Source organism: Frieseomelitta varia, unplaced genomic scaffold (genome assembly GCF_011392965.1).
Source record: "Frieseomelitta varia isolate USP_RPSP 00005682 unplaced genomic scaffold, Fvar_1.2 scaffold_146, whole genome shotgun sequence".
In the NCBI taxonomy this organism is placed as follows: Eukaryota; Metazoa; Arthropoda; class Insecta; order Hymenoptera; family Apidae; genus Frieseomelitta; species Frieseomelitta varia.
The window spans coordinates 515,266-539,328 of record NW_025109150.1 but is presented as its reverse complement, the minus strand read 5'-3'; the positions used below and the strand labels follow the sequence as shown (position 1 = coordinate 539,328).

The 24,063-nt window shown below is 33.4% G+C and overlaps 1 protein-coding gene across 3 annotated transcripts in view; it reads right to left on the bottom strand.

The window, feature by feature from the left end:
• The window catches only part of LOC122534026 (semaphorin-5A), a 55,331-nt gene that overhangs the window by 20,761 nt on the left and 10,507 nt on the right, over window positions 1-24,063 (bottom strand). Inside the window, exons 1-2 of one of the 3 annotated variants that reach the window (XM_043664298.1) lie at window positions 19,673-19,806; window positions 5,188-5,333 (exon numbers count right to left, since the gene is read on the bottom strand). In XM_043664298.1, the coding sequence (XP_043520233.1) occupies window positions 5,188-5,278 (91 nt within the window). In that variant the 5' untranslated portion in view covers window positions 5,279-5,333; window positions 19,673-19,806. Of the gene's footprint in view, window positions 1-5,187; window positions 5,334-19,672; window positions 19,807-24,063 lie in introns of those variants that run through there. The other 2 variants (XM_043664307.1, XM_043664290.1) reach the window with 2 other exon arrangements.

The following is a 24,063-nucleotide window of genomic DNA, read 5'->3' as shown; positions in this document are numbered from 1 at the left end:
GAGCCTCAAACGAAAGAGCGGCCAACATCATCTGACATCCACACTCCTCCATAGGCCTCTCCTCTTCTCAGTATCGTTATCACTGGGAAGGGGGTGATGTAGCGGCCTAGAGTCCCTCGAAACTCGTACTCGAGGGACTCTAGGCCGCTACATATTAATAAAACTTAATGACGGGGCCACATTTGCGAGATAAGCACAAGATGATTATTACGTATATACCGTATATACTAATTTTTTTTTATTAAACGTATATTTGCATTGTACGTTTCCAGATTGCTTTCACGATAGTTGCACGTCTCGTAAACAGGAATGAAGTTTCATTTATGTGAGGTGGTTTCGCACATGATGCGACAGTGAGTCGCAAGGAATATTCGTAGCCTTTCGATAGCGCTCATTTTCGACGATGGATACTGTTTTGCAATAAAAATTTCAAAATTAAAAGGTCAATTGAGCAGCATTTTCATTGGACAGGGATTTTATTAACAAGAACTTTGTATTGTGTAAAGATATGACTCAAAGTTGACAATTGCATGAATACTTTCCTGATGAAAAAATTTTCCTATGAGATGAGTGTCTGAATAATTTCGTGAGTCACTATATATATATGTTTTTTTTTTTAAACGAATATCTAAAAGTATAACTTAAAGTTGTATCACCATCTGACACATAAAAAAGTTCTCACACACACGTATCTAATTTTTTAAAACTAAACTAAAGATACAACTTAAACTCGTATCTTTTGCTCCTGAAACTTTCTTCTGGCCATCATTATAAATACAAAAGAAATTCTCCCATGATAATTCTTCGAATACTTTCGCAAGACACGTATATCTACATCTTTTTAAATTAAACTAAAGATACGACTCGAGCTTGTATCCTTTACTTACCCTTCGAACCATCATTGTAACAATACGTAAAAAAAAAATTCTCCGATATTAACCCATTTGCATCGTCACCTATCACCAAGCGCGTACTATTCCACGATCTTCACTTATATGTCAGTTGAATACCGCTGATGTCTCAACATAGTAAGGATAGATAGAGTCGTGATGCAAATGGGTTTAAGTGTTCGAATATTTTCATATCCACCGCTATATACAAAGGCCATCAACATCTACCCGTACACGTCTTTTCAAACTTCTACTAAAACTGAACCTAAACTAAACACAAACACCTCTGGCCTGTTCCATCGTTGCGCATAAAAGTCTCTCTCCCGTGATAGCTGTTCTATAATACATTCATAAGCATTCCATATTACTATATATACACGTACTATATACGACAACGCGTACATCTATCTCCCCCTTGCTTTCTACCGCCCCGCTGTCTAAGTTTTCTCTCGTTGCTCTTACTCCTCTTCGTCTTCGTCTTATTGTTTTTCAGCCGGTTTGCCGACGCGGCGAAACGATTCCGCAAAGGTAGCTCCCTCCGCACCGCGGTTCGTCGTACTTCTCGCGTTTCCACGTATACTCGGAGAGGAGGAGGAGGAGGAGGAAGAGGAGGGGGAGGGCACGTGTTTGCCTGTGTCGCGCGTGCCTGCCACGCAGACAACCACCGTGGAAACAACGTCCGTGCAACCGCGTACGTGCGCTTATAAGTAGATACGTGTGGGACGAACGGGGCCCCAGTTAGCATAACCTGATCTCGAAGGCCTCTTGGGTATCCTCCCTTCACTCTCCGCCATTTCTTTTTCTCTTTCTCCTTCCCCGCCCCTCCCGCGCGGGCCCAAACCTCCCCCCTCCCCCCACTCACTGACCCCAGGGGACTTCTTTTAATCCCAAAGACGCGTTTCATTCGTTTTTCCCTCTTTCTATCGTCCTATCGTCGGATTTTCACCTATCGATTCATCGACAGAACTACTCGGTTCACGTGAATCTGATGGAAGACGAACGTCTCGTGTACAGGCAACGGCAAAGACGTTTTACTACTTGTTGTAAACTATAGATATGCACGTGCTGCTTGTTACATAGATATATCAGATATGGGCGAAATAAAGGAATTTCTGTCGTTTCGGAAGTGTAATTAATGAATTGTACGCACTTTGGGAGCTTTCTTGTTATATTATGCTATTGTTACGAAACGATAGTATTATATATTGTAGAAGTTTCAAATCTAAATATAATATAGTATAATATTGTATATATACTATATTATACATAATATAGTACTGTCTAAATATAATATAGTATAATATTGTATATATACTATATTATATATAATATAGTATAATATTGTATATATACTTTATTATATAATATAATTAAATAATAGTATCATATATTATAGAAGTTCAAATCTAAATATAGTAATATTATACTGTGTATACTAATATTTTATATACAGTATAATATCATACTGTGTATACTAATATTATTATATACAATATAATATCATACTACATTATATTTGGATTATATTAATATATTTATTTTATATTAGTAGAATATTATTATTAGTTAATATTGCATACAGTATAATAATAATATAATAATATTATATACAGAATAATATCATACTATATCATATTTAGATTATATTAATATATTTAGTTTATATTAGTTAATATTGTATACAGTATAATAATATTATAATATTATATACAGTATAATATCATACTATATTATATTTAGATTATATTAATATATTTATTTTGTATTAGTAAAATATTATTATTAGTTAATATTGTATACGGTGTAATATTATACTATATTATATTTAGATTATATTAATATATTTATTCTATATTAGTAGAATATTATTATTAGTTAATATTGTATACAGTATAATAATATTATAATAATATTATATACAGTATAATATTATACTATTATATTTAGATTTGAGCTTCTGTAATATATTAATATATATACTAATATATTGTATGTATTGTGTATTATTATTCTAAAGTATTATTATACATTATTACCATAAAATATTATCATGCATTATACATTATTATACATTATTACTATAAAATATTATCCTTAAATAATATTATATTTAGATTTGAGCTTCTGTAATATACTAATATTATATTGTATATATTGTATATTATTGTTATAAAATATTATCATACATTATCCTTAAATAATATTATATTATACATTATAGATTATATCATATATATTATATTACATTTAGGTTTGAAACTTCTATTTCTCAAGAAAAGAGAAGTACGAAAAGATTTATTCCCATTATTGCTCCAAACTCCTCTGAACGAAACTATAAGTATCTCTTTTACATATACTACCGATGGCGCATGCAAAGTACACTGTAGAAAAAAATCACGCAACGATGGAATGAGGCAACTGGACGGAAAAATGCGGCAGAAAGATTTTTCCACGCAACGCAACGTAGGGAGGATGTTCGCGTGTCCGCGACCTCGCGCCAACAGAGAGAAAGGAAAAACGACGACGCTACGCGACGCTGTTAGAAGAGACACAAACAGGGATGACAAAGCTCGAGATCCGCCAAGGATCGATGAATCGATTGCGACGAGTGAGAGACAGAGTACAAGAGAGTACGCTGGCAAAGGTGAGAGATAAGGAAAGGCGAGGATACGCGCGCGTGGCGACGCGTGCCACGTTCGTCGCCTACGCCTCTCGGCGGGCCACGAGTCGCAGAGGCAAGCACGCCGGGAAATCGTTGGCGAAACTTTCAACTCGCCCTCGCGGTCCGACTTTTCCCTTCGCTTTCTCGATGAGGCGACCAACACGCCAAGCACACCGTCGAATCGTAGCCACGCGACCAACGCGACGCGTTTGCACGCCCACGCGCGATAGCCTCTTCTCTCCAACTCTTGCGCAAGCAAAAACTTCTTCTGGCTCGCGGTTCCGAGAAACCTGCAAGGTTGCCATTCATTTCCCGTTTATCTGAGATCCTGCAGATCTAATCTGATCGGTGAAATTATCCTTGATATTCGAGGGATGTGAGGAATGATTCTCAAGTGGATGCGGACCAACCAATTGTCCCATTAGCGTCTATAGGTGTTCTCGTTTCTTACTTGGTCCTCGCAAAATTAACATTCACTCAAATTTAATAAACTGTTGTGGATGTTTGTGGAACAGTTTGCGGAAGCGCAAGGATACGTGAAATATGAAAAAATATGCGCAATGTAAAAAGAAATATCGTGAAACATATCCAAATTTTAATTCTAATATGAAAAAATATGTGAAATATTCAAATGTTAACTAGAATGTGCAAAAATATGTAAAATATTCAAATTTTAATTGCAATATAAAAAAAAAATGTGTAAAATATCCAAATTTTAACTATAACGTGAAATATCCAAATTTAAAATATGTAAAAGTATGTAAAATAATTGTAATACAAAAAAATATATAATATATAAATATACAAATTTTAATTGTAATATGGATTATTAATTGTAAAATATTCAAATTATAATTGTAATATAAAAGAAACATGTAAAGTGTCTAAATTTTAATTGTAACATGGAAAAATATGTAAAATATTCAAATTTTATGATGTGAGAAAACATATAAAATATCTAAATTGCACGTTACATTAGATACATGTTTGAACCTTTCAGAAGCCACAGGATAAAACGACGATATCGTAAACACTGATTTCAAAAATTTACTTCAAGATTTATTACTACCTATATCAATACGAACGAATTTATGAAAGCAAGTCATTCGTGTTTTGGGATTTCCTGAACCTGTATTTACGTAACAAAATCACGACACATGTCAATAAAAACGCGAAGTTACATTCGCTTCTTGCTTCGCTTTGTTTCTTTCAATACTGTAAAAGTAAAACACTGTATTTCTTTAAATACAAGAATTTGTACAAGCATTCACCGGTGCTTCGCCACCAGTCCATTATCAATATCACTATCAATGCGAAAGTGGAATTTAACAGCGCTGCGCAATACGTTCCTCTCTGCTCGATAACGCGTGTGAAAAAGTTGCTCGTCCGTATCGAGTCTCAAGATATATTCGCAGTTTTCTCTAGTCGCTAATCGTCCGAGATAAGGGGGGGATCTTTCTCTCACTCTCTCTCTCTCTCTTTCTCTCTCTCTCTCTCTGTCTCTCTCGTGAAAGCGTGAGTTTTGCTCGAGTTCGCGCTCGACGTGCGAGAAGTCACGTGCACCGCGCATCTTATCGCGCACATCTATTCGACAATCTTCAAAGAGAGAACGATACGCGACGATACAGTTCTTACCTTCGTAGGAGATGTGTCGAAAGTCGACGGCGGCGTGTAAGCTCGCGACCAGCGTCCCTAGGATCGCCAGTTGCACCGGCCATCGATCCATCGCGATCGCTCTTTGTCCTCCCTTTTCCCTCTATCGAGTGCTCTTTTTTTTTCACCTGGAAGCAGAAATACCGAAATGATGTATATGAGTGATTATACACATACGTGTACCATTCTTAGAGATCGACGCAAGTAGCAGTAATTTCTCCATTATTGATTATTTATATTTATTTATTATTACGAATAATAGCAAAACTATTACGACAACTGTCAGTTAAGTCAGGAACATATAAAATATATTAAATATACTAAATATATATAAAATATATAAAATAAAATATACTAAATATACTAAATATATATAAAATATATAAAATAAAATATACTAAATATACTAAATATATATGAAATATATAAAATAAAATATACTAAATATATATGAAATATATAAAATAAAATATACTAAATATATATGAAATATATAAAATAAAATATACTAAATATATATGAAATATATAAAATAAAATATACTAAATATATATAAAATACATAAAATAAAATATACTAAATGTACTAAATACATATTAAATATATTAAATATACTAAATACTTATTAAATATATTAAAGATACTAAATATATAAAAAGTATATAAAAACTATCTATCATCTAAAACAAAATGTCTGCTAACGGAAATTTTAAGCTCCGTTCCCTCGGGATATGTACGCAAAGGTGTATAAAATTGCACAGGGATATAATAATCGTAAGAAAATTCTCATAGGCACGAGAAACAAATTACACATGTCGCGAATAGCTCACGAAATTCGACGTTCGTCGCAATGTACGCAGCTTCGACGTTCACGTGAACTCACGTCTGACGACGAGCTCACGGTCCCTGATCCATCGTTGAGAAACAGGTACAGGTCTCTTTTATGAGAACTTGTGGGGAAAAAAACTCAACGAAGCCGAGAAGCAATCTGAGGCGGCGGTCATCTCGTGATCTCGATCGATCATTGACCGATCGAGAATAAACGCGATCCGAACGCAGGGAGGCAGTGTGGACGCGGGGACGCAGACGAGGTCGTCGACCTTGTGCGCCCTCTCGGTCGTCCGCTGCTCCGCCACTTTCGACCGCGACGCCTTTTCTCTCCTCGCATGTACACGCGTCGCGACGTTTCCACGATGGAATTTCTTATAAGCGTCAGACGCGTTCGCGTTCAACTTTTATACAAAAGTGTAATTAACAAGGTTATGAGGAACTTTGGCCATAACGTCATTATATTACATTGTATATATTATATTACGTTATATTACATATTATTATAATATACATATATTATATTATACTACAATTATATTATATGTTATATTATATATATTATGTACTATTACAATAATATATTATATATATTATATATTATAATAATATATTATAATATACTACAATTATGTTACATATTATAATATGTAATATAATTGTAGTATAATATATGTTATAATATGTATAATAATATGATATATGTATATAATAATATATAGTATAATATAATATATATACATAATATATGTAATATAATTGTAGCGTAATATATGTTATAATATGTATAATAATATGTAGTATTATATATATAATATATTATATATATATATATATATATACATTATAATATACTTCAAATATAAAATTTATAGTTTTATTAAAAATTGCAACACGAAATATATTTATACTAGATTCAAATTCATTGCATTCTGATAAATTTAATTTCACTTCATAATTTTATCATATTATTTATAATTATAATAATTTCATTGACGTTGTTTTTTTTATTTTAGATTTAATATCAAATATTTAAATTTATCATTGTTAAAAGGTCATACAATTGGAATTATTCGAACTTTAATACCAATATTTGTTATTTATCCGTCGTTAAAAATTTTATATTTTATTGATGAAATATTTAATCCTTATTTCTCCATTAAAGCAATGATGATCGGAGAGATATGCTTCACGCGATCTCTTCACCTGTTGCATTCGCAAATCTCTGATACATTTTGACAAATAAAATCTTTTAGAATAAAGCAGAAGCAGAGATTTAAAACGAACTCGTGCTCGTCGCGTGATATTTCTCCCCTACAAAATTAATTAAGTATTTGAGTATTTACCGTTCGAATATTAATAGTAAAAATCCGCAGTCTAATAATCAAACGTCCGTGTGTCATGTTACTTTTACACAATCGTCCATCGACTTTCGTACGACCAAGTTGTTATCGAGTGGTCGCGAATCATTTATTCGGACGTCCTCCGACGTCTCTCGGCCCGACGACGTTGTCTCTCCTTTTGCATGCTCTTTGTCTTTGAACGTCCGTGTCACGGTGACAGCTCGCTTTCTCGTCTATGAATAGATAGCGGGATAAAGGAGGACGCGTCCCGAGACGTCGCTGGACCCACGTGGTTACATTACGTTTTATATATGTACGTACATCTGTCTGCCTCGGAAGTGTGACGCCGTAACAAGAAACGGGGAAGCACTCGTTATAAATACAATTAATAAGAAAACATCGAGCTCCGAGAGATCGCAAGGTTTTTTTCGCCGAGGAAAGAAAATTTCAGTCTTTGGCGACGAGATTTTTGTTTAACTTGTTAAAATGATTGTCATTTAAGTTAATTGTCATTGTTATTTAAGTTATAATACTGTGGTATATAACAGATTATTCTGTATAATAAATAAATATTTTAATATAATAGATAAATATTATACAGAATAAATATTTTATATAATAGATAAATTTATATAATAAATTTATATAATAGATTATAGAATATTATTATAGAATAAATATTTTATATAATAGATAAATATTATATAGAATAAATAATTTATATAACAGATATATAATGGTTAAGTTTATATAATAAATTTATATAATAGATGAATATCATTATAGAATAAATATTTTATATAATAGATAAATATTATATAGAATAAATATTTTATATAATAGATAAATATTATATAGAATATATATTATACATAATAGATAAATTTATATAATAAATTTATTTATGTAATAAAATTATATAATAAATTTATTATATAATAATAATAGATAAATTTATATAATAGATAAATATTATTATAGAATAAATATTTTATATAATAGATAAATATTTTATATAATACATATATAATGGATAAATTTATATTAATAAATTTATATAATAGATGAATATTATTATAGAATAAATATTTTATATAACAGATAAATATTATATGGAATAAATATTTTATACAATAGATATATAATAGATAAATTTATATAATAGATAAATATTTTATACAACAGATGGGTTCATAGATATTTTATAATAATACTTTTATAATATAATATTATAATAATCAAATACATGTGCATATATGCGACGGCAGCCGTGAAAGTGTTAACAGAAACAGTGATAAGAAGAATATCGAGCGTACGATGCGCCATATGATACACAGATGGAAGGACGAAGTCACGAAATTCCGGACTCTCCTTCCGAGTATCCCCTTCCTGCTCACCGGCGATAAAATATTCCGGTCGACGTTGCGGTGGTCTCCGGCAGGGTAAACTTTTTAAAAGCACGCGCGATACTACGGTGGTAGGAACGTCACGGTGGTCCCGAAACTCTAAAAAGGACACGGGACTTTCTTCGAATATAAATATCGTGCCAAGTGACTTTTCTTATCCGTTTCGCCGCGCTGCTACTAGGTCTATCTCTCTCAGGCCTTGTTCTTTTCCGGGTTTCTCTGGATTTGTCCCGGTTTTTCAGAGACGTGTACTTAAAACTGTGTTAGCAGAAGATACATAACCATTTGCACTCGATTGCCCATTCTGAGTGGACATCGTGCTTAAGAGGGTATTCTGGCAATCTGGCTTAAAAGAATCAATTTTTTTTTTTTACATTTTCTCAAAGTATGTACTTTTGAACGTGTCTATGTAAAAGGATTTGTTTGCATTCGTAGAATTAGCAAAGCTACAGATGTTTAAAGGAAACAGTGTACTGCAACGTAAGACTTTAAAATGTGTTTTTGTCCCGAAAAATATTTCACTTTATAATATTATTATTTATTTTTATATTATCATTATTCTGTAATATTTTACTTTTTGTATTGCTCGACTGATTGTAAGTATGAATAGTTTTGGGTAATAGAAACTTCAAATGTGTTTTTTTCAAGTCCATACTTTTTGAACTGGGTGACAGGATATCTCACGTTTTAGTTGACCGATCGATTTGAAATTTGGAGATCTTCGGACAATTGTAACGAGCGTGTACATTTGGTGTTGTTGCAAGAGTGAAAGTTATAATAACGATGTAAAAAAGAACAAAAGAATTTTCTGAGTCAACTTTGGCAGTCGATAATTCACGGGGCAATTAGGCACAGACTAGACTTCTCATTCTTCTCGAAAGTTCACAAAAATGACGGTGAATATTATTTTTCCAACGATTGAAACTACATATGTATTCCTAGAAATTTAACCGCTATCACACGATGTAATCAACGAAATTCCGTGTTAAATACCAATTGATACAATTTGAACGATATATCATTTTATTTTGAAGTGATGCTTCGTAAATAAATTGCTGGTAAATGACACAAGAAGGGTCTCTCGAGAGCAAAAAAAAAAAAAAAAAAATTCATTCGCTAATTGCAAGTTTCGCTGCCGAACGAGGACGTCGAATCGTTCTTCGAACTGTCTTCTGTCGAAAAAGAGAACAACTTCTTTGAAAGAAGTAATCACGAAAGATGGCGCAAAAGACAATCGAACTGTAGCGATTACGATAATTTAAATTTATATCACAATACTACAAATAAATAATAACTCTGCAATTAATTTTAGTTGTTTATATAAAAATATTATCAACATGACAGACTATATAATTACTAATAATTTAATGAAGATTAAATAATGAAAGTTAAATAACGAATGAAGAATTTCTACTATGACTACAATATATATATAAGTGTCTGTAAACATTTCCATGGTAATAATAAAATTACTAAAAATTTTTAAATATTCTGTAATTTTAAGTATTTTATATATTCTAAATATTTTATATATTTTAAATATTTTATATATATGTAATTACAAATTTTTATATATTAAATATTTTAAATATTCTGTCTAAATATTCTTGTTTGTATTAAATACACATCTCGACGGAACGATTTAACAAACATAGATATATCATTGATCTAAATACTTCAAAGTAGAGGTCGCTATAGAACAAAATGGACACGATACGTTTGTGACTCATGAAAAATTCGCCCTTCATTCGCAGACGAAAGAACTCGCGGCCACTCTTTCGCCAAGCTATAATATTTGTAACACGGAGAAACGTCCCGGATTTCAATGCCATTGGTCTTTGGATTTGTAATCTTATAAATGACACTCCTGGCTTTTACTCTCGTCGCTTCTTTCGATCCTCCGTTTCGTATCGTGGCCGATCGTTCGCAGGCTACATATACATACGTGCATAGCTGGGGCAAGAAAATAAGAACGATATCGAACGAAGCGGAGGATCGAGATTTATCGGTGGAGAAACGTGCACCGTGACATCCGCCGCGAATAAGGCCAACGAGAAGCATTAAAGCTACCATATTCGTCCTGAACACGCGTATGTATGTACATACGGTACATGTCGAACGGTGTCGAACGGTATAGAACGATTTCAAGATCGGTAGAACATCGTTTATCTGGACAGGTCGAGAGTGGGAACACCGTTTCGAATAGCAGAGTGGCTTCTGATAATTATAGAACAGCGTTGGATAAAATTTACCATTTTGCTATTAATTGAACGAGTCACGTCGATATTTCGGATTTTTTGGATTAATTCTTAAGCGAACCAGTTGGAGCCACTCTGGCCTTGTTAATTTTAACCTGTGGAAATTGCTTGAAAGAAATAGATCGGAATATGTTAATTTCATTCAGTTTTATATGTTTCTCGAATCTGAGTAGAAGAGATATCGATGCAAACGATGTTCGTGGTATTCCATTTCCATAATTATTAGAGAATGTTAAAAATCTTACAGGACCGAATTTTATCTTGATCAGTTGTCTTTATCAATGCGAGTATTATAATTGCTTTTGGCTTGCCAAAAGTGCAAAAAAAAAAAAAATTACAAAACTCAGCTGGATATATCTTGCGAGATCTTCTGTTAAACCTTTTGCATTCTCGATGCAAACTTTGAAATTTTCAAATTTTTATATTATCATGTGTAAGAATATATTTAAAAAAAAAAAGTACACAATATACAATACGCTGATACATTAAAAAATTACTATATAGTATATAATATTACAGTATATACTAAGTATATACTATATTATAGTATATAGTATTATAGTATATAATATAGTATAGTATATAGTATATAATACTATAAGTATTATATACTATAGTATATAATAGTATAAGTATTATATACTATAGTATATAATATAGTATATTAATATATTATAATTAATATATTAATATACTATATAGTATATAATATTAATATAATTAATATAATTAATATTAATAAAGGTAATATAATACATAGAAATGAAACAAAAACGTTTTTATAATCACAAAGATAACTTGTCCATTCGAATATGAATATGAATCTCACAGAAATGAATCTCTCTCATCTTATCGTTATCCTTTCAGAAGCTTTTTTCTCTTTTCTTTGCAAGATGTCATCTCGAGTCTAATGATAATTTTTGGGAACGTCGAAAATTTTCTTGAAATTGGCAGAAGTATCGATATTGATCTGGCTGGCAATACTTATCTTTATCTCTTTGTGTTTAAAATTGAACGCGTGAGATTTCTAAAGATAGCGGTATGAACATGTGATGAATTATTTCTATAAGTAAAGATTTTTGTGAATATCTTGTGAATATTTGTAATCTCTACCAAAAATCGATTCGAAACGAGTGAAAGGACGTAAAAAAATATGTAGAAGCTTGGAAAGAGACAACGATAAATCAGATATTATCAGAATCAGATCTGACAATATAAAATCAAAGAACTGCAAATGAATTGTTGCATTTACGCAACGTTTTCTCTCGATCGGTTGAACTAATAATTATATCACGTGTTGATACAATTTTTATCATTATTTGAGAATTCATGCAATTCACTATCGTCTTGTTACATTTTCCACGTTGCAGAACAAATTTATTTCTACTTATCAGTTGCTGAAACTAAACACAATTCCAGCTATTTTTATAAGCAAATATTATTATTAATTTTTATTAAGCAAAGTACGTGGATAAACGAGAGTTTATCATGCTCGATTCATAAATTCGTGATATCGCGAGTTTGTCTCGGGCTACATCATTTCTTCTCTCGAGTTTCTATATTTTTTATTTGCTCACGGTAGATAACTGGCGTTGAGCAAATAAACGTATGCTTTAATCGTCGCGTAGAAGAGATACGTCAAGAGAAGGTGTATACGTGTCGTCGCTCATATCTCTGATCAACTAAGAACGAGCTCGGTTTATCAGGAGAAGATGTCGAAAAGAGAAGACGAGCTGTCGAAGAGATTTTCTCGGTTTTCCACGTTTCAACATTGTAGTGAACAACCGTGATGATTAAATCATAGTCAAATCAAATTTGAAACAAATTTCAAAATGTATATTATAAAAATTACGAGATATTTAATAGAAACATATGTGCTGAGTACAGCCGAGTTAGAAGATGATTTCAGGCGAAAAGAAAGAATAAAATTTTTTCCTTAAAGCCTTCGTTTTTGAGAAAATCGATCGAAAATTTTATCAAATTCATTTTTACAAACTTTAATAAATTTTATGCAAATTTTTATAAAATTTTAACAAACTTTCTATAAACTACATCAAATTTATTTCAAACTTTAACAAATTTTAATAAATTTTATCAAATTCGTTTCAAATTTTAACAAACTTTCTACAAACTACATCAAATTCATTTCAAATTTTAACAAACTTTCTATAAACTATATCAAATTCATTTCAAACTTTAACAAATTTTAATAAATTCCATCAAATTCGTTTCAAATTTTAACAAACTTTCTACAAACTACATCAAATTCATTTCAAATGTTAACAAACTTTCTATAAAATATATCAAATTCATTTCAAACTTAAACAAATCTTAATAAATTCCATCAAATTCGTTTCAAATTTTAACAAACTTTCTACAAACTACATCAAATTCATTTCAAATTTTAACAACACAATCGTAGCAGCCGTGTCCCCTGTTACAGGAACGAAAGTTCCAATGAAACTTCAAACTGTTTTATATAACAGTTCCTCTATGATGAATGCGCGAATACCTTCACGAGCCGCTGTTGATCGATGTCGTACTCGAGTTCAGCTGGTTCGTTCGGCGGAAGCGTACCCGATCGATCGGTTATGCGAACGTGACAAGAAAGATGCGCCGTACCGTCGCTGTCGTACTTTCATGTCGTGTCCCGTGTCTTTTTTAAACATCCGTGCGTATGTTTGTGACCACCGTGGGTCGGTGCAACCGAGATTTTCGTATCGCACGAAACGCGAAAGAGAGAAACGAGAAACGTCGTTTTCCTTTTGGCTACCTTGGAGATAACAACGGTCGAACGGAGGCGATAAACGAAAGGCGTTCCGTGTTTTCAAAAGATTAGAAAGCTTGCTTTCGGATTTTCGTAACTGTTGTTTGTAACGTGTTCCAGGAATTTCGGAAGGATCTACAATTTTGTATTGTTTTTTTCATTTTCTCTCATTTATTGAATCAGAGTTCCAGAGTGACACGATAATTCGATGCTTGAAGACTCGAATTGAGGATTTTTAGGAAGCTAGTCTCCTGAGAATAAATCAGGAATTGTATTTATAATCCCTACTTGCAACGAATTCCTAATATAGTTTTCGAAGAACAGAAAAGAGGCGAATGTATCGTATGTTAATTTTTATGACCACCGTAAGATTAAACAGTGTCTTGTTGTATCCACTTTTAAATCATCTCCAAAGATAAAGATAAAAAAAAACTTTAAAAGTAGCAATAATAAAATTTATCAAAATTATAATAAATTTAATAAATTTATTAAATTTATTAAAAAATATAGTAAAATTTTAAAAAAATTTATAAATAGCAAGAAAGAAGAAAATGTATATCTGAGAGTAGTTAAAACTTAAATAAACGTCTATTTCAGTATCTATTCCATTTTTGGACCATTTTCAAAGATTCGTAAATAGCAAGAGAAAGAGAAATATACCCAAGGCGCATATGGCGCGTCAATTTCACTTCATCATCCTAACAGTGAAGGGTTAAACGAGTACTACGATATCTATTTTAGTCTCTGAATCATTTTCAAACATTCATAAATAGCAAGAAAGAAGAAACCATACCCAAGACGCAAATGGTACGTCAATTTCATTTCGTCATCCTAACAGTGAAGGGTTGAACGAGTACTACGACTGTTCGCGCGCGATTTGAGCGTGACGAAGTCATCTATGATTTTAACTAATGTTAAATGAACTGTATATTTCGCGCGCTTGACTATCGAGGGAGCACTTCCCTTCGGTGTGGTTCTAGATCGTGAGAGATCAGTGTTAGCTTGCTGTCGTTTCCAGACGCTACGCCTGTATTTGGAAAAGTCAATGCCTTTGTTTATGCCACGATCTAGGGCCTTTGTTGGATGTAAAACAGAAATCAGCCAGAAGGTTAGAGGTTTGTGGCGAATTGAGCCTGCTGGAGGAACTGACCACTTGAAGCCCATAAATCTAAACTAGACTATGGGAACATCCCGGGACAACGATATCTATTTCAGTTTCCGGGGCCATTTTCAAAGAAAATGTACCCAAAAGGCTGACCTATGATTACCGTGGTAATTAAGGTTTAAATTAAGTAATTGAAACAAGTATGGAGTACAAGGAAACCATGGAAAGCAGTTCAGAAACTACTTCCTGTGCCTAAGAGCGAGGCAACTGTCGCCTGCTGCGTCCCCCTCATGCGACTGTCACAACAAAGATCCGGCTTGGGACTGTTTGGGACTTGCCGTTCAAGTCTCGAAACATGAAACATGAAATTATGGTTGTGTCTGTGCGAAGGATCGAGGTTTCGAGGGTAGAAGATTTCGGATAGAGAGTAGCGAGTGGTGAAAGGGTGCAGATAGTGGGGAAATTCGAGAGAGCAGCGAGTGATTGCAGGGAAAACAGATTGTAGATCTTGAGAAAATTATGAGAGTCTAGCGAGAGCTTAATATTCTTCTCGGTCATCGCCATATTTGAACTTTCTCAGTATTCCTAAATTAATAAACCTTATATTTATATTTATATATTTTAAATATATATAATATATTTTTTATATTTATATTCTATATGTATTGTAAATATGTTATATTTATGAAATAAAATATATTGTATATATATATATTATATTTATATTTGTATGTTTTAAATATATTTAAATATATATATTACATTTATATTTGTATATTTTAAATATATTTTATGTATAAATTTATATTCATATTTATATTTAAATTAATAAATTTACATTTACTTCAAACCAGGGTTAAACTTTAGGTTAAACTTACCTACACAAGTGTTATTCCAACTTCTGAACTATTATAATACATCGTACAAAATATTATATTATACAATCTGAACTATTATAATATATTATAATAGTTCAGATAATACATTATTATTATATAATACATTATTATTATAATATATTACATATTATACAAAATTTATATTATATTATACAAAAATTGGCGAACAACAAGAAAGAAAAAAAAACATTCGCACGACGCGTACCTTGCGTCGGCTAAGGGTTAAAGTATAAGTAGGTATTATAGTATTATATCTATTCCAGTTTCCGAACGTGAAAGTTTTCAAAGATCGATGAACAATAGGAGAGAAACGTAAGATGCGTTTTTAACCACTTGCGCGCTGGCAGCTGGATTGCGGACCATAACGAGTGACCAAAACCGTACACGACACGCACGTATCCCTTTCTTTTTCATTAGAATCACTCGCCGGTATCGCCACATCATCGGATAGAAATTCTTAAAAGGCCAACAAACTTATCATTCGTTTCGCCTGGGTCACATTTAAATATATCTATAATATAATACGGAGAAAACATTGCAATTTGTGGCAAAAGGTTCTCGACGTGCGTGGCAAGAGGTCAAACACCGCCAGATTTTCCACGGAGGTTCTCTCCGCGTGGCTAGGGTGTGGCCCGTGCGCACAAGCTCGTCCATCTCTTTCTCTCGTTTCCTAGTACCACCGGATAGAAGCTTGCGATGGCTGCTGGCGAGAGCTCGTTGACTCGGACGCGATTTATCCCGGGCCGTGTAGAGGAGAGTAGGTTGTTGCTGGCTAGTCGGAGCGAGGAGAGAAAAGCGCGTAGCCGCGCGACCGACCAGTCCACCGAGACATTTTATGGGAGCGGGTCGCCAAACATGGTAACAGCGGCCTTACCTCGATGGAGGCTACCGTCGCTTCGTCGACGAGGCATCCTCTCCTCTACACCGGCCACGACCAAGATCGTCATCTTAATTCCGATTTTAATGCCAATTATACCGTAACAGCGACACGATCGCCTTTCGTTACCGACCATGTTTACGCGCCATTATATTTATTAATATGTAAATATACGAGCGTATTTCGGACATCTTTCGCGATGTGTCTCGAAATTTTCGTCGATTCGGCAGTATCTGTGGCAGCGGGAACTCGATTACGCGTCGATGATTATATTTGGCAACGTTGGAAACAAGTATACGATAAATGGTCGATTTCGAAAAAGTGCTGTTAGCCTCCAACGAGGCTGCACACACTTTTTTCTTCGCGTAAATGCTGTCAAACGTTTGGAAACGACGTAACGAATACGCGTGACCATTTTCATGTACTTCGCAATGATACACGTTGAACAATGTGCTACACATCACGTCCACCTGTAATTACAGGTTACAGACTGGACTACTGAAATCCCCAAAAAAATGCCCAACTGCGCCCAACCCCAAGATATTTACGAACAGTTGATGCCGATGGCAGCACAGTTTTTACAGTTGAACGTGAAATTCGTACTTGGTTCACTTTTCAAACAAGTATTCCAATATTTTTAAAAGTCTTCGCAAACAGAAAGATGGGGGAAATGTTTAAATAACGCGAATTAAATGTAAAAGATAAATAATGATAAATAAAAATAAATAAAATAATAATAATAAATGAAATAATGCTTAAACAACGTAAATTAATGAACATTATTTAAATAACATATTAATGAACATTATTCGGTATTTAGTATATTTCACCACTTGCGCTGGCAAATTGATTGCGGACCATAACGAGTGGCCAAACCGTATGCAATAATTCGTCTTCCCTTCGAATTCATCGGTATATCTACTGAATAGAAATTACTAAGAAGTGATAAATTTATTTTAATTTATTATTATTTTAATATTATTTATTTATTTTACTTTTTATTAATTATTATTTATTAAATTACTATTTAATAAATTTGTTTTGCTTGAACGAAGACTGAGGAAATATTGCAATTTTGGGACAAAAGATTCTCAACGTGCACGTTCATTCCAGCGCGAGAGGTTAAATAAGAAAGTTCAAATAATCAAGATTTGTTTCAAATTAATTCGCTTCCATTTCGAGTGAATGAGAACTCACTGTTGTAAAGAAAGACTTCAAAGTTTCGTAGTATCTCGGACGTCGACTGGAAACAGGTGGTTCGACGATCGGTCGTTCGCTTAAAGCCGATAACACGAGCTCTATCGACTCGACCTTTACGATTGCGAGAGGAGGAGAGGACGTGTGATACAGCTTCTTCCCGTTCGAAACTGAATCGAACGCGATGAATGAACTCCGAAAATACGCGATTTCGTGAAACAGCGAGACTGTGGTTGACCGTGGCCTATTCATTAGGGTCGAGACAACACGGACAAATCGAGACGTGGGATAAATTATGAATCGTTCGACGGAAATCTATATAATTTCGCTATCTCGTGTTTGTTCTGCATTTTTTGAAATTTGTTTGCAAGAAGGAAACAGATAGCGGGAACGACCGACAGATAAAGAAAGATACTACGCGCGAAGATCTGCAAAGTTGATTTTTAAAAATAAATTTTAAACAAACAAATAGGCGACGAGTAGTATCAACTTAGTTACTAGCGTTATTGATATTTTCAATTTTTAGCGTTGTTGATGCTTTGAAATTTTTCAAATGGGTGACGAATCGACGTTTTGCAAAACGAGTAGTATCAATTTAGTTATTAGTGTTGATAATATTTCTCGAATGTTCGCGGAAACATGTATATTTAATCCAAAAATTAAATTTCGTAACTGTACGTGATTTATGTATTAAAATTTGTATTAAAATGTGGATTGTGAAATTGCTTGACAAAGTGAGAACTCATTATATCTATCACCGGTTGTTTCACCAACTGTTTCAGAAAGCACTCGATCAACTGGAAAGAGATCTCCACGTCAGACTGATAATGATTTAAATACCTAATTAAAAGCTCGATTATTCGAGAATGCAGATATTTGCATCGTGGTACAAATGTAATACGTACGTACAATAGCAAATAATATGAAGTAATCTATAATTTTATAAAATACGGTCGTATTTAATGAAAAAGAGAATAAATAAATAAATAAATAAATAAATAAATAAATAAATAAATAAATAAATAAATAAATAAATAAATAAATTGTTACTAATATCGAGAAACAAATGTCTATAATAAAAATTACTAATCCTCGTACATATATGAACCACTCGTTTGCTAAATCGATTTACTCCAAGAAACAGAAAGTAAAGAAACTGATAAAATAGTACATATTCTTCTTTAACATCCCTTTTTAAAATTTCAAACTTGAATAAACATTATGTAGCTTTTGTTCAACGACCTAAAAAATCGTACAATAATCTTCAGAACAATCACAATATTTTTGAGTAATGAATCACTCGTTACTTCAGGAATACTAAAAGAATTTGTCGTTTAATAGTACTGAGCCCAATTATCGAGGAAATTTATTTTAAATCGGTCAAATACTTCGACAATGCTTCAAAATTTTATAAAGATTCAAATAAAAAAAAAAAGTTGAGTTGATCGTCTATCAAATTGTTTTCATTTTTGTGAAACAGTTCGTGTCGATTGAACAATATTTGTGGAAAAAGTGATAAGTGCCAATGTCGGGAAATTTATTATAAAAAAAAAAAAAAAATGTTCCACAGTGAAATACCGCTATATGCGAGTCAAGTGGAAATTTCCTCTCGTAAATAGTTAATCAATAATGCAATAAAATATGCTACATCACTGGTCACGTGGGAATAATCACAACTTTCCTTCTCCTTGGAATGCTTAACGTTTTCTACAAAGTATCGTTCGATGCTAAACTTTCTTCTCTCGCTGCGTGTAAAATCGACGATGCAACGCGAATGAAAAACGTACCGCGAATTGAACTGCGACTCCCCGGATCGATAAGCGGAGAACGGCGTCAAACAGTCTGGCCAGGCGATAGATTTCTCTCTGGATTACGCAGCTACCTTTCTTTCAGGGTGGTTTATCGAAACGTACACTGTGTGATTTTATGGTCTACTGTCGCGGCCGCTCTCCATCGAGAGAAGTTATCGAGCCAGGCTGCGGTTTATCACGAAATCGTCGATAGAACAGGCAACCGAGATAAGAATAAATTGTTTAATACACGTTAACTGCACGTCCCTCGGCGACTGGCGATCGACATTCGCTTTAAAGTTTAACAATGAGCAAACGTCGGTCGTCACAAACTGCGATTGAAATCGCAAATCAATGCAGAACTGACGGGACCTGCAATAGCAGTCGATACTCTTTCAAAAAAAAGAGGTAAAAGTCGAAATTCAAAATATTGAATTCGAAGTGAAAACTGCTTTGGAAATTGGAAATCAATGCAAAACTGACAATAGTAGAAGATACTCTTTCAAAAATGTCAAATTCGTCCGAAAAGAGGTAAAAGTCGAAACCGAGTATCAAAATATTGAATACGAAGTGAAAACTGCTTTGGAAATCAATGCAGAACTGACGAAATTTACGTGAAACTTGCAATAGTAGTAGATACTCTTTTAAAAATGACAAATTCGTCGGAAAAGAGGTGAAAGTCGAAACCGAGTATCAAAATATTGAATTCGAAGTGAAAATTGCTTTGGAAATCAATGCAGAAGTGTTGAAATTTACGTGAAACTTGCAATAGTAGTCGATACTCTTTCAAGAATGTCAAATTCGTCAGAAAAGAGGTAAAAGTCGAAACCAAGTATCAAAATATTAAATTCGAAGTGAAAACTGCTTTGGAAATCAATGCAGAAGTGTTGAAATTTACGTGAAACTTGCAATAGTAGTCGATACTCTTTCAAAAATGTCAAATTCGTCGGAAGAGATGAAAGTCGAAAACGAGTATCAAAATATTGAATTCAAAGTGAAAATTGCTTTGGAAATCAATGCAGAAGTGTTGAAATTTACGTGAAACTTGCAATAGTAGTAGATACTCTTTCAAAATATTGAATTCGAAGTGAAAACTGCTTTGGAAATTGGAAATCAAATGGAGAGGTGACGAAATCTGCGTGAAACCTGCAATGGTAGTCGAAAATCGCGAATTCTGCGTCGAAACAGCAGTAAAAGTCGAATGTGACGTCGAACGTTTGGTCAAACAACGAGTGTCCAATCTTTTAAATCTTCTGGACCAACAAAAATTTGTCAAAGGCCGCACGTAGTTTACATATTTTGGTTGTCGATGTAACCTATATTATCTATGAAGATATTAAAACAATAGTGTGACATTAGAGATTCAATATTTAATAGATATTAAAACAATTTATAGTGAAACAACACGTTGATTACGAAAAAAAATACATTTATATTAATTAAAGAAATATGAGAATTTTTAACGAGAACACTGAGCTTGTTTTTTTTTCAGATCTTAATATCTAAATAGTTCGTTAATATCTGGTTTGATATTTTCAAGATGCTCGTCCAAAATTTTTATTTTTTGTGTACTACGCATGTTCGTAAAGCGCTGAATATTTTTCTCTGGACAAACATTGTTTATAAAAGTCTAATAAAGCCACCTGGACAAATTTTTTTCCCCGAGTTGTATGTCTGATTGCAACTCAATACATTTGCACGTTCGCTGGCAACATATTGACATCAACTAACAATTGAGTAGCAAGTACGTCTAAAAATTAAAAAATATTTGGCTCTTGGAAATTATTCGTAATTAGTCACTCTAATGCTTTTAAAAGTTTTTAAAAAAGATGTATAATTATTCGCGGTTAAAATTATTCAAATAATAAAATTCCCATTCACTTATCATCTAAATTTTTAAAAAAGAGGTATAATTATTCGCGGTTAAAATTATTCAAATAATAAAATTCCCATTCACTTATTATCTAAATTTTTAAAAAAGAGGTATAATTATTCACGGTTAAAATTATTCAAATAATAAAATTCCCATTCACTTATCAACTAAATTTTTAAAAAAGAGGTATAATTATAAAATAAAATTCCCATTCAGTTATTCCAATTTTGGTTATACTGCGTGAGTCGCTACCTGATTTAGACTAGCAAAATTCGACCGCCGATCCCTGGGGAGTTAACCTGTTAAAGGATCGCAGCAAAGGCAGGTTCGGGGAACCGGACTATTATGAAAATTTCGTGAAAGCTTGGTCCACTCGACCAGGAAGAAAAATATCGTTCCTTCTTCTGGCTCGAAGACTCTGGCGTAGCCAGAGCAACAGCTCTCGACAAAGAAGGCATTCACGCAAACCACTCCTCTCGGAACGGTCTTTTTCGCTGCGTAACTCTCTCTCTCTCTCTCTCTCTCTCTCTTTCTCTCACTCTCTCTGTCACGGAGGGCGAGAAACTTCGAAAGAAATCGGTCAACTTGGCGTCCAGGGTGGTTTCGATTGGACGACAGCCATATTACGAGATCAGGCTAGCTGTTTTTCGTCAGTGTTTCTGTCAGTGACTCACTGTAGCAGGCTCGTGAAACTCTTAACCTAACCCAATTTTTAGGTTGCCGAAGCTTTATTGAGATTTTAGTTATTAGGTTGGCAGAGGAAGCTCCTTAATAACGTAATCTCCGGTGTTTTTTTGCAAGAAACGTGTCACACAATAAAATTCAAAATTAAGATACACGATATTGAAGGAGGTGGAATTAAATGTTATTCCGAGAAATTGAGCGATTTCTTTTGAAGAAGAGGAAAAGTAGACTCGTAAAGAAAGATTCCAATTCATCTAGTATCTAGTGAAATCAGATGTAGAATTAAAATTAAATATTTTAGAAGAAAATATTATTTATTATTGGAAGAAAAGAAATTATTCATTATCAGAAGGAAATTTCAAATATTAAATATCTCAGGAGGAATTCAATTAATGGCGGAAAAAAAATCGAGAAATTTTTCAAGAAAAAAAGTCGCGAACCATAATATAATATATATATATATAAAAGAAACAAAAATGAATAATCTTCTATAACATACCAAATTAAATCCTGAAACTAATTCAAATTCATCGGGATAATTTTTCAACATTTATATTCTGCATCTATTCCTTTAAACGATAATTCTTGGTTTATCAAAACGACTATATCACAATACCATACGTACGTTATATTTTCGTTTGCATGTTCCTGGAACCCGCGAAAAATTTCTTCCACTTCCAGTTTCCTCTGACGAGACAAGAAAATTCCCCTTAGAAAATAAAATCCAACAGAGTTCCGAGTTTCGACAGTTTCGCAAACCTCGCAGAGTTAAACCTCTCGAGGATTTCAAATATTGATTTCGAATCTCCTTTCTATCCAGTTCACGTGGTGCATACATACATATATATTTTTCTAATAGAGTCGAAGGGCAAAGGGGCGCGAGAATCCTCGAGAAAGTGGGAAGGAAGAAGAGGGATCAAGGTCGGAGGAAGCGCGTTTACCGTAGAAATGATCGCGTGTAGGGGAGAGGTCGACGCGTCTTAGCCCAATCTTAGCGTATGTGTACGCGGGAACAGTTTCGAAACTTACGACCGCGCGCGTAATCCGATTCCGTATTCGAAACCAGTTTCTGCACCGTGGGTCAACCAGACCCGTCCTCTTCTTCGCCCGAGCCACGTTTGCTACTCCCCCAAATCGAATCTCCCTCTTTTCATTTCAACCAACACATTTCTCTTCAAAATCATCGCGCTTTCCCTTCCATTCGGCAACTTGTTTTTCGACAACCGTCGGCCGATCGTCACGCGCGACGAGGGTCTTTCAACCCTTTGAAAGGGTTTCGACTCTCGATTACAACATATTGACTAGCTGTAGAATTGTTTTAACGCACTGTGGACCGGAGACGGGTGAATTCGCGTCTTTTTCAAAAAGAAAAAGTTGCGTATGGAAGACGAGAATTCTCGTTTTTCGTGTTTTGCGGTGAACGCGTTTTTGAGTTGTAGGGAACACGACCCAAGCAACGTTATATATAATTTATATTATATAATATTATACAGGGTATAATATTTATACATTGTATAATATTATACAATGTATATTATATAATATTGTACGTTTCGTAACTTGTGAGACCCACTTCGGCAGCTGATTGTACGCCTAAAAATAATGAAAAAAAGTCATAAATATATGTCCTATCTGTCTTCGTTTATAAGATATAATGAATTTTATAAACAGAGCAAACTCTAGTAAGCTAGTTTCACCAGGGATGGTATATTCAATTTTCATAATAATCATAACTGGGATGAAGATAATGAACCCACATGTTATTGTGCATTCAAGACATCAACACCAGTTTAGTTTAAACGTATGGGCAGGAATAATTGATAAATTTTTA